Source organism: Aulonocara sp. 'chitande type north' Nkhata Bay, linkage group LG13, assembly GCF_057382095.1.
Source record: "Aulonocara sp. 'chitande type north' Nkhata Bay isolate Kocher_YH1m ecotype deep benthic linkage group LG13, A_spYH_male_GT1.1, whole genome shotgun sequence".
NCBI lineage: Eukaryota > Metazoa > Chordata > Actinopteri > Cichliformes > Cichlidae > Aulonocara > Aulonocara sp. 'chitande type north' Nkhata Bay.
The window spans coordinates 4,650,698-4,667,013 of NC_141356.1; the positions used below are offsets into that span (position 1 = coordinate 4,650,698).

Here is a 16,316-nt window from a genome sequence, read left to right on the forward strand (position 1 = left end):
TCATCCACAACTATTTTTAGTTGAGGATGATAAAGGATTCAGAAAGTTTATTCATGCAGGCTCATATGACAGAGAATGTACATCTTCTTTTTGTTTTCATATTTTAATTTATATTTAATTGTGTTGTGGTTTGCAGTGTTTTGTGTTGTTTCACTTTAAATTTGTTTAAAAGGAAAAATTTAAATAGTTAAAAGTTGAAATGTGAATATTTGTTTTTTGTATTATATGATTTATTTATTAAATTTTATGTGGAGTGAATAAATAAAAGTATATTTACGTTGCCCCTAGAGACAAAGCACCTACAAAATCCGAAGCAGATAAAAACTCCGGAGCACGTATAAACTCCAAAACACGTAAAAACTCAGAAGCACGTAAAAAACTCCAAAACACGTACAAAAGACAACAGAAGTGCTCCAGGATGCTAGGCGCAGTGTTGAGCTTTTGTTACCTACTGGCTACAAAAGCCATTCAAGTACCAGCGACCGGATTTGGTGTGTGTTAGTAACAGGTAAATGAACATTTTTTTTTTTAATTATTTGAATATAAATGAGTGCATGTGTATAAATACACAAAAAATTTAATTTAAATGATCTGGGTAGCTCTGTTTTGGAAGTTCAGTTAACGCTAGAAATGTGTTTTGTATTTTGTACGTGCTTTTTGGAGTTTGTACGTGCTTTGTCTCTAGGGGCCACCGCATATATTTATATATAAACATATATAAATAAAACCACTTTTTTTTTTACATTAGTAATTCCTTTTATATTGTTGTTAATAATAAATTAATTAAAGCAAAACAACCTAAAGAGTCGGTTCAGAGCCGAAAGAGCTGGATCTTTTTAGTGAGCCGAGCCAAAAGAGCCGGTTCTCTAAAAAGAGCCGGAAATCCCATCACTACTAAATATCAACATGAGGATGGACTCGGTCTAAATTGAAAGTTAAGAGTCATGTGCTTCAGTCTACTTATTGTTTTGTTGTTGAGACACTAATTATTCAGGAAAACATCCTCTGACAGGCTATCGACCCCTCATTATTGTCTCAAGAAAAATCACAGTGCCACACCCTGTTCATTAAATTTTTATATCTACACTATTAACTGATGTTTAATCTGGGAATTTAGCTTTAACACAGCTATTCAAATTGGGTTATTTAAACTATATTAAGGTTTTTATTTATCACATTATCACATTAAGGTAGCACTGGTGGATTTAAAATGTATTTCTTTCTGTCATGTCCAGTCACATCTATGCCTTCACACAATATCACGACCATCTATGAAATAATATGCCCATGACAATGCATAATGTTTGCAATGAGCTATAACATTTTACCATTTACAATATTATAAATAAATAATAAACAATGACAAAAATATTTAGAAATGACCGACTTTGTTTATTAAGAATTGATCTCATAGAAAAAATCAAAACAAATAAAAAATAGCAAATCTTACAAAGTAGTCATCAGAATATACGTTTATATTTTAGACCATAAAGCTTTTGGAAGGCCTACAAAGTTTGTCTAACATCAGCTTTGTGCCGTCAATGCTTTAACAAGATACTTTCAGTGATGTTTCAGAGAACATCGGCTGAATACATAAAACAATAAAACTGACATCTTTATCTATAAAACATCTGTTAGAAATGCTCTGAGAACTCTGAATACATGCAATCTCTGGTATGACATAGTCATTACAGAGGAAAGACACAGCTGAATGTGTTTCCTCCCACTTCCTCAATGGAAATTTCAGTACCTTGCCATTTCTTGAGTGTTTCGGCATTGGTATTGCTGTAACTCTCAACTATGGCTAACATGTATGTACAGAGTGCACTTAACAGTAAATGCTTTGGTACCAAATAAAAAAAAGAAAACAAAAATCAACAAAAAAGTATTGTACTATAATTCATATGCATGAAAATTTTACAAAGAGATCAATAGTAAAACAATAAGCAATATATTCCAGCATTACACATGTAATAGGTGGATTCACGGGTGGTAAGTCCAAACGGTGCAGAAACCAACAGTCCTGTCTGCCTCTTCATTCTGGTGCCAACTAAGAAAGGAGAGAGGGCCAGCGGCAGTCACCATTTTTAGATTCCACTGGAGGTTCGTTTTAGACGGGATGGATCGGGACTTAGCCCGGGGATGGGCAGAGCTCCTAACTCCGGCCGCCACAGTGTTGTGCTTCACACGCGTAGCCATAATCTCGGCGTCCCGGGGACATAAGGCACCACCCCGCTGCCTCTCAATCCCCTGCCGTGGGCCTCTCGGCGAGGAACTACCTTCCGTCAACACCAACACGGACCTCTCTGCTCAGCCCCGATCACTCTCTCCAGTGCGCGGTCATCCGCAATCTTCGGTCTCGTTCTCCTTTGCCGCACGCCTTGGGCCTCTGTGCCGCTCTGCGCGGCCGTCGCCCACACTGGTTACCACACCATGTCTCTCCCCTTCTCTCTCTCACGCTCTCTCTTATTAAATAGCTGTTGCCAACCCCAGGTGTGCCAGGTTAATGATCAGGAGGGGCGGTGGAATGGGCATCCTCCCAGAACAAATCACATAACAAAACAAAAGCATGCAAAAACCCAACAAAATAAAACACTACGCGCTAAAAAAAATATCAAAGAATAAAACACATCACTACATGCAAGAAAATAAAAATACCAAGTTAAACTTTGTCCATTCCACTTTATGACATACAAAAACAATAAATTTACTCCTTTGTTTTCTCAAGATCCAAGAAACCTCAAACAAATCATTTATGTTACAGTATATTGGTAGTAATTCTAACTTTACAAAAAAATATTCAAGAAAGAAAGTAGTACATTCACTTCCTCAAAGGCATAACTTTGGCTTGGAAGCCAACGCTACTGTTTTTTTCTTTTATAGTCATTAAAAACATGGATCGTCCACTTAAAGATCCTACCCCCTAAAGAGACCAGATGAATCACTTCAACTGACTAGTATGGTGAACACCAGCAGCTGAAAGCTGAACCCCCACAAATAAAAGGCTTGTTAGACAAGCAACAACAAATCACAGGTTACATGTTGGGGCTGAACTTTACAGAATCCCACTGTACAGAATTATGAAACAATGCATCACCAATTTAAATAGGACAAGCACTGGGAATAGCTTGTCTCCAGTTTTTCAAGAAACTAAATTTACCTGATAATGTTGATGACTAACTGGAAGTAAAGACCAACCACAAGGTACCATGTTGTTAGAATCAGAATCAGGAAGTACTCTTGCTAACCAATCAAGTGATCAGTAACCAGTTGTATCTCTGCGAAACATTGCCTAAGGCTGACTGACTGTCAATCGTTTTGGTCCCACTGAGGTAACAACCCAAGCAAAGGCCTACTGAGCATAGCAGGGCCAGCGTGAGTAAAGAAATTTCTGCTCTCCTTTGAGCTGCTACTGTTTAAAAAGAAGAATTTGAGCAGCTTTCAGTCATTTTGATTCATCCAGTCCTCCAAAGTTGCATAGTGGGCTTCTGCAGTCGTGCCGTTGTTTACGTAAGGACTATGGAGATTTTTGATGGCAGTACCGTCTGGCCGCATTGGATCTCTGTTGGTGCAATTGCTCATTGGACGGGGCAGCAGGTTAGTATACGTATTTCCTTGACTTGGGGACTGCATGAGGGGAGTATGGCTCTCTTGTCCCACTGAGATCTGGGACTCCTGTTTCAACTGGAAGCACGGCTGAGGTGCTCCCGCCATGTTCTTCAGAAAATCATTCTCTTCTATTCCCTCTAAGAAAGGGAACGACCCTACCCCCTGTGATCCCCCTCCACCTCCAGATCCATTAAAGGGGTTCGGAACTGAACCCATGGTAGTAAAATTGGACCACTGAATACCTTGGTTCTGGCTGACCAGATGGTTCTGAGCTTGGTTTGGAGTTTCTGATCGGAGCTCCTCCCTTTGATTCTGCTGGTGGAAGAGCTGCTCTGGTTCTCTCATTACAGGGGCTTGAGAACCTGTATCCAAGCACTGCAGGTCCCGCATGGAGAGCTGAGGGAGGGCATTGTTCTCACAGCTGTTGTGGTCCACACGGTGTTGGTAGCTGCGGTTCGGTGGCTGTTGCCTGCTAACAGGACGTGGCAGATTGCTGGCACCTGGGTTTATGGTGACTGTGTCCATAGAGAGCGTTGGATTGGAATTCGCCCATGCATGGCTTAATTGTAGATTGGGTGCCATTAGATTCTGAGGAGCCTGTTGATAGGCTTGGGTGAACATAGAAGGTTGCTGTTGTTGTCTTGGGTATGCATTGCCCATGTCTGTAAAAAAGAAAAGAGTTTTAGTTTCACAGCAATGAAGTATATCGCCATCCTCCTTTTTATGATGACTTCAAACGTAGTTACCTCTTTTCAGGTGACTCATGGTACTCTGTGGTACTGCCTTGGGCCTATTCATTGTCAGACCGCTAAAAGGACCACCTAAAAAGAGACGGGAAACCTTAGCTGCGATGCAAACTTCGCAATCACAAGTAATGATATCACATGAGGTGTACTATATATAAATTGCCACATTGCTTACCTGACAATCCCGATATCTTCATCAAGTGCTCTCTTCTGCGCTTTTTCTCATTGTATCCATAAGGATCTGATGGAAAAACAACAATATTAACACTACGTGAGTCTAACCGAGAACTAGGTGCCACTAGTAAGCCCCCGCAGAAATAAAGCGATTGCTGCTCACCTTTGTCATCAGGCAGATACCGGAAATCCATTGGTTCACTGACTTCCTGATCAGAGGGCCGGCGTAGCTGCATGTGCACGGTCACCGAGTCCGTTATGGACGTGTTGTGGTAGGGCGGAGTCTTGAACACGATGGCAACTTGGCGATGAACATCAGCCTGAGAAAAGGAGCCTTTGGCCTCCCAGCCATCAGGGGAGAAGAACCGCACCTCAATGTCATCTGGAGCAATACAGGAACAGAAAAGTACATCAGCATGCAAAGAGACAGGCACTATGGGTGTGGGAGGTAAACTAAATCAGTGGACTGAATAAAGATGAAGAAAGAGAAAACAGATGCAAATAAATTTAGTACAGTGTGCAAAAATGCAAAGGTCTATAGTGCAGAACATTTTGATGTACCTTTTTGTACTTTGTCACACAGTAGGAAGATTTCGTCTCCTCCTCTGACACTTCCGCTATTTCTGTTGACCCGGCAGATCCTCAGCTCTGCAGTGTTTGGGGCCCCTGGTAATACAAAAAACAAGTTCTAAACACACAACGCAACAAATACTACAAGTTACAAGTTGCTCAGTACAAAAACAATATAACCAGGATCTGCTTTTGTTGACACGGTGGGCCTAGCTTAAAAAGCTGCCTTGGTTTTGAAGAACAATCCTCATTCAGTTTACAGCTAAAGCTTCAGCAGGTTGAGTCACATGTCACATGCCTGGAGCGAGAAGAGGAAGTGCTCCATGGTAACAGTGTTGTTTGAAGGTTGGTGTGTATAAAGAACTTCCCCTTTCTGTGTGTTTGTGTATGTGTGGAACAGTGAACTAGTTCACCAACTGCAACACTTGAAACACTAGTGGACACACGTATACAGGTCTTGCAAAAAGCACTTGCATTCACATATGCTGCAGCTGCTGGTACACACTGTATGTACAAACACGACTACATGTGTCACTTCTCAGTACTTACACAGTACTGTTATACTCACACAGGAAAGGGAATTAAGTATGTACTTAATCTTATATAATCACTTCTTGAAGTCTGCTGTTATCTGACCTCTACAGGTGTACAAAGCTGACCTTGGGGAGCCCGTGTACTTGTCAGGGCAACTATACGGCTATTTCATTATGTTCTCATGCAATTGCATGATGTGACGTCAGTGTATTTGACACAGACGGCGCTCGGTCACTCACTGTTGTCGTAGATGGGGTTGGTGACGATGGGGTTAAGCGCTCGGGTGTAGTGGCCGTTCTCATCCTGCAGGAAAACCTGAATGCACAGGCGAACCACATTCAGGTCGTACTCCTCTGTCTGCAACAGCTGCTCCCGTGGCACTACGATAAAACACACATCAGTTAGATGAAGCTGGTAATAAAGCAAACATTCAGAAATATAAACTAAGAAACATTTACACCAGACTTTCCCTTTAAAGGGCCAGTGCAAGTATTACCTGGTGGTTACTGTGGACCTAATTTGTAGAGACTGTTAGCACCCTTAGCACCTACCAGGTTACTGGCAAACCAGCAACATTTAGAGTTGCAGTTTGTTTAATGTCCAGCCTTTTCTTTTTTTTAAATATAATTTATATTTGTGTGGAGCACAGCTCTTAAGGATGGATGACACATAAATTGAAACGTAACATGTTCTAGTTTCTCTGACTTTGCCTATTTAGCATGGGGATAAAAATAAATGCCAGTCATTATGTCTTTTCTTTTTTGTTTCAGTGAAACAATATTTCATTATAAAAAAAAAGCTAAAACCTGCAAACTGGATAAACATCGGTCATTGTGACTAGTAAATGTCATCTGCTATTGGCTCACTGATATAGGTTACCTAGCTGCACACTGAAGTACCGACATATTTCAAACCATCAGCACAACTAAATACTTGCATTTCAAGTGCACACCATTGTTGAACAGACGTTATTACAGCAATAACAAAGGCATGCTATAAAAATACGCTCCTGCTTTGAGAAACAGGCAGACAGTGTAGTTATGCAGTCACATCTGTAGGCTGTCCACAAAACCTCACCTTTGGATCAACATAAAAACGTCACAGATAAGCTTTTTCAAACGTCCTCAGCCTACATGCTCATCTGCATCACCCGCCTTCAGAAGCAACACGCAAACACACACACACATAACACACACTCTATACTGAGAGACGCCCACGTGCCGACACACGCACGCATGCACAGAGCAGGCTTTCACATCTACCTACTTTCTATCTTCCGTGCTCATGAGGCCATCCCCACCTACAAAGTGTCGCCACTGTGACGCTCCACACGTCACCTCAGAGTGGAAACAAGTATGCGCCTCTGTGTATGTGTGTTTGAGTGTCTACACCGCACATAAGTAAAGAGATGAGACTCTCCTGCACGAGTGACCAGGGAGCCTCCTGACGTATGTGAAAGTGGTGTGACATGAGAAAATATCTTATAAGCTTTTTAGTTTTGATTCTTTAGTAGCGTCTTACTCTGTATACTCAAGCGTGATCATTTTTTTGTTATTTTAGGCATATAAGGTGGCAATTATATGTGCAAAACCCAAACAATACAACTGCAGTCACACATTAGCTGTGTAGGGAAAGTTGTGGGCATGCTGAGTGCCAATAGTGAGCCAGCTAGCTCTCCTGCTCTGTCTCTGCATGTGCTGCTGGCACCGGACATTAATCTTCTCTAGGTTCACAGTCTGCTTGTGTTTAGTCAGAAGTAATCAGATTCATGCTGTGAGCAGTAGAATAGCAGTAGAAGCAACAAGCAGGGAAGAACATGACATGTGCCTTGATGTGTTTGTTTGTTTGGGTTTTTCTGAGCCAGAAGTGGGCTCACACCAGGTTGCTATGAAGAGGTAAATTAGCTAAACACATAAAGAATTGTTTTATGGACACCATGACTGCAGCCCGTAGTAATGTTATTGTCATTGTTGAAGTTTTAACGCAAGAGTCTGTGCTAATTGACTTGCTTTTCCGCACCTTTTCGCCTGTGTGCATGACTACCATTCAAGAATTTTGTATTTATGTGGCATAATTAATACGAAGCATTTACCCGATGAGGGATTTACTGTTAGTTTAAAAAAAAACAAAACTTCATCAGATTAAAAAAAAGCAAATTCCCTATAATGCTTCTTTCTGGTCTGGTGCCAGTGTACTCTATCAACGTAACAAAACATTATTACAAGAGAGCCTCTAGAAGGAGGTAGCGTAGGTCTCCTCATTGAGAATGCACGACAAATCCTGCTAGCTTTGGACGTCTAATTGGTCTCAAATACTCTGTTCTGCGGTGTGGAGCACTGCTCTGTTGTGCAGCTTTCTGTTGGGTCATCAGGTTTGCCTACTGTAGGTGGCAGAGACACGCAGTGAGTGGAGAAACTGAAGGAGGGAGAAGTGAAGACGAAACCGTCAGAATAAATATTGATGGAACATGCTGTGTTGGTCTGCGTGAGTGTTGGTGGAGTGTCGCTGACAGAGGGAGAAGCTTGGACGGACAGGTGCAGGAAAGTGGGTTGTAGGTAGCAATGGTGGTTGATGTTTGAGAGTGTGTGGTGGAAAGAAACTGGGCCCAGGGTCATAAGATACACTGGGCTGCAAGGGAGGGGGGGGGGTGGGTCATGTTCAGTGACAGCGGAGGGGGGGGTTGCAGGTGGTGGGGGTGGTATGTGGCTCCGAAGGGGGGGTGTTCAGGGTAAGTGGTTATTATGACTGTGAGAGCAGAGTGTAAAAGTGAGAAAGACGGGGAGGCAGGTGCCAAGTCTCACCACAAACAATGTCTCCACTGCATGACTCACAATTTCACCACGTTTTAGGACGTGGAGCTTTTGTGTCTGGCTGAGGCTGAGGCAGTCGCTACATGAGAAGTCTGCTGTTGCATCATATAACATTATATGAACGTGTGTGCATTTACAGCACATGAGGAAGTTTCGTTAGGGAACAAAAATAAAAGCGGACCGTTTGGAGCCGAACATGATGGAAGTTAGTTTAAAGGACAATCACTGCACCTTAATCCTCTTCGGTAAAATGTTCATTTTTAAACAGCTTATTTCTAATAGAAAACTACTGTCTGCAGTGCACTGGCAAATGTGTACATGTCCACTGATATTCAGACATAATTTCACAATTAAATCTGCAAGAAATTGTGATCGTGCTGTGGCTGAATCCGATAGAGTTGGGATAAAAGCAGGATCTGTGAGATTTTCAGTTTGCGAGAAGAATGGTAAAATTCAACGCCGGTAACTTCACAAACAAAAAAATCAAAGGATGTTTAATTGAGTAGTTTTCCACTTGTTTGCAGAAGATATTTCAAAACCACAGGCTTCAGCAGAATTGTACAGGCACTTATCTGAAGCCCCGCTGTGCATTTTCTTTGGTTGTCAGTGCGGTTATAGCCACATGTATTTCTTTGAATTAATATGGACGTCGTCTTACGGCAGATTTATGTCCCGTGTGAAATAAACAAACACTTGCCAGGTGTGCAACCACAATGTTAGAATGTGACGGAGCGGTACTACAGAAAAATCTACTACGCCCTACTCAGGATGGCTGTTTGTCATCACTCGTGCAGGTGAGGGGAGCTTTGGGCCAAGAACGGACAGTGCTCACAGAGAGTCTTTTGAAAGTGCAGATGCATGTATTCACAGACAGGGAGGGGAAAGTGCCTCCAACCCCCCCTACCCACTCCACCACACCCCATCCTAACACAGGAAGCAGCTGAGTTTCAGAGCAGAAGTGAACTTAAGAGAAGGGAAGGTTTGAGCCATGTGAAAAAAAAGAGACATCAAGCTGTCCATCGCACACGTCTGTGGCAATAAATACGCCGAGTTTCTGCAGCTAAGGACATTTTAACACAAGTGCTTATAGTGGGGCTTCTATATGGCCTGACACAACAAGTAGCTCAAGTCTTTTAAGGGCCAAGTGGCTATTAACAGGGGTAAGAAACAGAGATATGATCATATCTGAGTCAGTGGTGACAGGTGCTAAAAATGTCAGCCAGGCTTACTTTTCATATCGTGCAGGACACATCTGTGTCACTTGCATATTTTGGTCTGCGAGAGCGCTCAGGCTAAGACAATTATCAGGTAAAAAGACTACAAACAAGTAAAAGATGTGCACTTTACAGCAGGCCCGGTTTTAGTAATTAAAGGCAATTCAAATTGCTCTTTATTGCCACTTGCTACCATGCAAATGTACTCAGTGCACTTACACGGTTTCTTTTCTATAACAACTGTGAGAGCTGAGATCTAAACAAAAGCTAAAAGCACACTCCCTCCACAGTTTTACAGACCTGTAAAGCACCCTATTCTACTTTTATCATCATCTCTCAGGGCTGGGGAACCCCCTCGGTCCACCCCCTCCCCCTTTTAATGAATCCTGCATTCCCAGCTCTCACGTGGCATCTCTGCACTGTGCTGAATTGAGCAACTGTAACAAAGAATGGGGAAGTAGCTCAACGCCTGTTTGTACACGAGAAGTGTCTGTCTGCTCTGGAGGACCGCAGAATGAAAGCACAGAGAGGAAATGGCATTGCTGTAGATAGCGCGGTGGCAAGAGAGCGGATTTGTGACTTGATGTTAGGAAAATCTGCTAAACTGCCTGAGAACTAGGTCAACCAACATTAGAAAACAATTCTTGTGAATTGTTTTTGAAGCTGCTTAACAGTAACAAGATCAGGAAAAGCAGCAGCAACAGGATTGATATTTATATTTTACCCACATACAATTCCATTTGCTGTTTTGTCAACTGCTGACTTTAGCGTGGATCATCCACTGGGGAGATGACAATATCAGCTAACATCAGGCTGGATATTATACCAGCAAAACTCTAGTTATTTATCTATTATTTCAATCACACAAGCGTTTGCACTTTTATTACACTTTAGCTGTAGCTACACATAAGAATCATAAAGCTAGCAAAGAATCTCTGTATGTACATTAGTGAATATTACCTGCTGCAAATGTCTGGTTATACACAATAACTCTGAAGCAGAAATACCACTGAAGTTAGCTGGATGTGTTACTGGACATAATGCTGGACAGGTTTCTTTGAAAGGTAACAGTCTTGTTTTAATTTACATATTGGCGGCACAACAAATGCTAGCCTTATCCTCTGGAGTACTAACACACTGCTTAGTAATTTACTTTTTGCTAAGAAAGAGTGTAAAAGACTCCAAGACATTCTGTAATTACTTTTTACCAAGTCCTGTAAAGCTCTGTTAATTTCCAACTCCGCTGACTTGTTTGATACTTTATTAGGAGCTAGAAGGTTATTAGCCTGTTAACTACTACATGTTCTTTTAGATTAGTCCCTTGGGATTGAAAAGAGGGATTATATGAATAACTCATTTCAAATTCTGCTCGATGGGCTACTATTAAATTAAAAAAACCAAAAACATTTGCAATCATTTATGGTTTGCAAGCCTGCAAAGATTGACATATAGTTTCACAGAGCCGCTAGCATTGCTGTACACTCAGAACTGAGATTAGCTTAACTTTACACGGCTAATTTGGATTAGCTCATTTTCATGGCTGCAAGGTGCCTGAATTTAGGCCCATTAAGGCAATAAAGTCAACTTATTTTCCAGCTTTTACAAATAAAGGTAACATACAAATATGAAGGCTGTCAATTTAACTTAAATGATTCTATTTGGGGGAAATTGTACGGTTTGGGTGAGTATTTTCAACTGCGGCTTAATACACATTTGGGTTTCAATAATAAATATGTAAATATGTAAATAAGTAAATATAACATATCTACCAATTTTTTTTATTCAGTTTTTTTTTTCATTTTTGTCTAAAAACATGTTTTTTTCTCTCAAACATAAATAACACTGACCCTTGATGTAGTTATAGAGCCACCGTATAAAAATTCAGAGCACTCACCATTGAAAGGGTTGATTCCTCTGGTGATCCTCTGTATGATGGCCTCTTTCACTTCTCTCCTCCTCACACACTGGATACCCAAATTCTGGAAACTGTAAGAAATTTTAAAAAAAATGTCATGAGGAAAATGACAGCACTCAAACATGCTGAATAAATCCTGAGTGAAGGGATCTCTAAAACTGTAAATGAACTCAATGATTTTGTTGTGCTTAAAGGTCAAAGTAATGACGCAATTACTCTCACCTATCCAGTCAGACCGGCACATTTTTCAGTAGTAAAGAAAACATTCAGTAATGAATCTACTGGATTCATTCTGTTTGTTTACCCAGAAGGCCTGAAATTCAAAATGATTCTGTATTTACTACAGAAGTCTGTTTGGGATTTGCAAATTATACACACCAAAAGATACTGACTCATTCACACACTCACACACATGCTCCAGCACTCACACACGCGCAAAATTTTGTTTTCTCTCTCTAACACACAGTAAATATGGGTGATGTCACTTGGGGAATTCCCATATTGCCATCCTCACAGACATGGGTCGACAAATATGCTTTGTGTGTGTGTGTATGTGTGTGTGTGTGCAGTGTGCTGTAAGAGTTTCTTCAGCTGTGTCTGAGAGGACATCAGTTTACACATGATGCCTCCCGAAACCATCAAGCGAAAGACGAAATACTGTTAATAGAGAGCAATTCGGTTGTGCAGTGAGTGGCTCTGTGAGTGCGTCACAGAGAGAGTGGTTACTTATTTCGGTGAAAGTGTGCTGATTAAGATTGAGACTAGGGCTCTCAACGATAACAACTGGCAGCGAAGTAAGCAGACGCTGATAAAGAGCGAGTTTGGACAGGTGGAGGCGACCGTGGGAGGAGCACTCACGCGATCACTCTGCGGTCCGGGCCAAACTCGGCCTCGTAGAATCCATCTTTGCAGTCCTTTCCCACCAAGTCGTGCGGATGTGGTCGGTACGGCTCGTTCTTCGTCACCAGGTAAACGCGCACCTTTCCCTTCCCGCAGTAATTCAGGATCTGAGGAGAAGGAGGAATGGTGTGCGTTCAGACGCATGTAGAAAGACACATGCTTAGGTGCTTCTACGCACAAATACACAGGTTACACAGGAGGATTGGGGTCGAACCTGCAGGCTGGGGTACGTCCTGTTGTTGTCAGAGCTCTTCTCTCCCGGGATGCTTCCGGCTGAGCGACCCTCACACTTGTACCTGAAGCGCATTCCTCTCTGCTTGGGCTGCTCGAAGATCTGAATCCCTGGCTCAGGCACTAAGGAGGGGGTGACAACAAGCAGACGATAAACAGATTTGATAAGACGACAAAAGAAAACCCGAGTGTGAATCTGACACAGTTATCTGCTTTAGTTTTTTCCTGTTTGGGCTGCCACATGAGTGGTTTGGTGCTGGGAGGCAGGGGGCTCAAAACCTACATCTAACACTCAAATTTCTTTTTCTCAGCAAACATTTCGACATGTCGCAGCAGTAAAAATGCAGCTGTACAGGATAAAAAAAATTGCTGGCTGCTTTCCATTTAGCTGCCTCAGTTTCAGATACAGTCATTGCCTTCTTGGGAACCATGATTTTAGTGACACCTGAACCTTTCCCACTATGTCGAGCCTGCTGTGAAAAAGGTTTATTATGGTTTAATACTAATCTTTAAGTACTGGTCTATGAACCTTAAAAGGAACCTATTAGGCCATTTCCTTTTTTTATTTTATATACTCTAACAATTGTGAACCTTCATATTAAATCTAGTGATTTACATCAGCACATGTGTAAATTTTTACTTCAGACTGCTTTTAAGGCTCCATTTTAGAAAGTTCATCTTGGCTCTGTGTGATGTCACTGAGAGCATCTATCCCTAATATGGTCATCTCATGCAAACAGTTCTGGCTGTGCGCACCTACTGCTGTTCCCTTTCTGAGGGGCAGCAAATGTCTCTTTACACGAAAAGGGCCTAAAACAAAGGGCCTGCACCAGTGTGATATTAAGAGGCATTATTTTGAGAATCAAATCATGTTAAGCTATTTCAGTAGAATCTGAGACTAAAAATATGGAAATTAGCAGGTCTGTTAGAAAGTGATTTCTACATACTAAAGATTGCTGCATGAACAGACCTATTGAATTCAACCCAGATGTGTAGAAATCTTTCAGCTTTCAAACAACTTAATGCTGATAGGACGTGACTGCAAATCTTAACACAAGTGTTAACTCAGAAAAGCACATTTCAGCCGTTCGGCATAATGACAAGGCATGAAATTTGTTTCCTCAACCTTTTTTTTTTTTTTTCTGGGAGGAAATAAAACCGACTCCACATGATGCCCGTGCAAGAGAGGAACTAAAACTGATCCGGGAAGCGTTTCAGTTTTTGCTGTACACTGTTTCCACTGAAGTAACAACACAAAACGTGGTTATTTTTGGACATGACAGCAAGCACACAGATCAGAGTGCTGCTTGTTATTCCGGCAGGCCAGTATGAAACAAGTCAAGTAACATTTTTGAAATGATTAAGAGAAAAAAAAAGGAAAAGAAAAGAAAGAAAAGTGGCCCAGTCAAGTTTTGCCCTGATCACTTTTCAGTAACTGAAAGATCATGAGGCTCAAGCGCACTCACTACACACTATATAAACACACAGACCGGTAAAGACAAAGATTACAAGAACCTCAGGCTCTCTCACATCCTTACAACATAAGTCTGAAAATACAATGCTTACCAATAAAACAAAAAAGAGGAAGTGAAAAGACACTGTTCAGTGAACCATCACCCCCCCCCCAACACACACATTTCTGCACTTTTAAGTTTTAACCTGTGAAGACTATTTTTGTCAGGAGCACAAATGAAATTGACTTACGTAGGTGTGCTTCGTCCCGCAGCACGGAGGACATAAGAACTGGGGAGGAAAATGTGACACAGAAAAAATTTAGGCAAATAGATATCCAAATCACACACAGAGGAGTTGTTCTGTGGCAGTAATGGCGCTATTGCTAAAACTGGTCTTGTAAGCCCAATCAGTTTAGCTAAAGCTGCCCAACCAATAACACTGCTAGTCATGCAACAACGAGGAAGTTCACAGCATTCAGCAGTGACAGTACACACAACCAGTGTCGAATACTATCAAAGTCAAGAGTAAGTACTCCAGTTCGTGGTGATACTGTACAGCACGATGACCTATAGCCAGTACTACATTTTCGACTTTTTGACTGACACAGGTACACAGGTGTGGTTATTACCGTTTGTTTCCTACCCGCTCACTCTACACGTTTATCGCTGTTATTACACAGGAAATAAAAGGTGTTGCTACTCACCGTCCATGATGCAAACACTCTTTCACTCTGTCACGGGTTATTGTGTCTTGGAGAACCTCGGGCTGAATGAGTGACAGCGGGCAGAAAACTATTTTTTGTCAAGACACTAGCGGGGGAATTCCCGTCCGTCACATCTGATCTAGCCAATGAGAAGCTTCCGTGAAAAAAAGGGGCGGGGTCCAGACGATTCACTCTCAACTATGCCTCCTCCCTGCCCGGTCGCTCGAGGAAATGCACGGCGCGGTCCACGGGGGTCGGTCCTTCAGGGCTGGAGGTTAAAGTGGGTGGCGGAAGTGCGAGAATGAGGGTGGGCTCATACGTAAAGAAGAGCCACGCAACAGCAGCCGCAAATAAAGAACACGAAAAATTAGAGATAATAGATATCAATTAGGGAGCACCACACGCACAGCCACTGTGTGTTTACATATACACACTGTTATACACAGCAGCCGTATATATAACATATACAGCAGATATGAGTACTGAGCGATACCAAGTAAACACAGGAACAGTGCTGTCACTACCAATACTTTTAACATATAACGGCGGTAGGGGAGAGCAAGTATGTCATGATTTACGAGATGAATTTGCAAAATTCTGAACACATTTGAATGACCACCAAGTCACTGTGATTCTTTACTTTACACAGTAGTTAATACAACAAAACACACAGCTCAGCTTTTCATGTATGTTGTAAATGCGCTCGTCTCTAAAGCACTTTTTGTTGGCTTCTGCTGTGAACCTGTCCTTTCTGGGCTTAACTAAGCATCTCTGAGATATCCTATATGTTAAAATTTTAAGTTTTAACATATATTTCAACAGAAATAAGTCTATCAGTAAAAATATATTGGTTTAAAGTTAAGTAAATGTGCAAAATTTTATGACTCTGTAACTTACTTTGGTGTGGCATAAATGGGAACACAGAAAAAAAAACTTATGAAAATACAGGTAGAAGTCAAAAATTTCTTTATTCCTTCACATTTTCCAAAATCATCCAGTAGGCCAGATTGAATTCTTTACCAGCCGATTCTGGACCCTATGCCATATGTTTGAGGTGTATTTTCTTAATTTCTGGGGGAGGAAAAAAAAAAAAAAATCGTATAAAACAATTTAGTGGGTTACATACTGAACTTAGAGGATCAAAGCAAAGTTATTATTGTTGTAGTACCAGTATCAATCCGATACCACTACCAGCATTGGTATTAATACTTTAATCAGCCCAGCTCCAGTGTTTTCTCTGCTGTTTTGTAGTTGATAGTGTAGGCAATTGGCTATTCTTTATTGAATCTGCAGCTCAGAAAAACATCTGGTATTTGTTCATGACTTTTTTAGCTTTAGAGTTGCCAGTATGCAAGTTCTCAGGTTAAGCTGCCGCACTAAGTCACATTTGCAACCTTTATGACAAGCTGAACGCTCTGTGCAAGCATGAAATTCAAATTGATTTTATATTTCTTC

At 41.4% G+C, this 16,316-nt stretch overlaps 1 protein-coding gene across 1 annotated transcript; it reads right to left on the reverse strand.

Moving 5' to 3' along the window:
• Positions 1 to 1,199: 1,199 nt before the first annotated feature.
• Positions 1,200 to 15,191, reverse strand: rel (REL proto-oncogene, NF-kB subunit). The gene is made up of 11 exons (XM_086258345.1): positions 14,862 to 15,191; positions 14,408 to 14,446; positions 12,687 to 12,826; positions 12,431 to 12,579; positions 11,552 to 11,643; positions 5,873 to 6,013; positions 5,091 to 5,195; positions 4,693 to 4,911; positions 4,531 to 4,596; positions 4,356 to 4,430; positions 1,200 to 4,271 (listed from the first exon to the last, which is right to left on the reverse strand). Exons 1-11 carry the CDS (start codon positions 14,866 to 14,868, stop codon positions 3,442 to 3,444), a joined length of 1,863 nt encoding a protein of 620 aa, XP_086114471.1. The 5' UTR covers positions 14,869 to 15,191; the 3' UTR covers positions 1,200 to 3,441.
• Between the last annotated feature and the right edge of the window lie 1,125 nt (positions 15,192 to 16,316).

What these genes read in the sequence shown, in the direction of transcription:
- rel (XM_086258345.1), bottom strand. An exon ending in CAACCCCATCTACGACAACA is followed by an intron (nt 5,196 to 5,872) that starts GTGAGTGACCGA and finishes TTGTATTACCAG; the next exon opens with GGGCCCCAAACACTGCAGAG. An exon ending in CATGAGTCACCTGAAAAGAG is followed by an intron (nt 4,272 to 4,355) that starts GTAACTACGTTT and finishes TCTTTTTTACAG; the next exon opens with ACATGGGCAATGCATACCCA.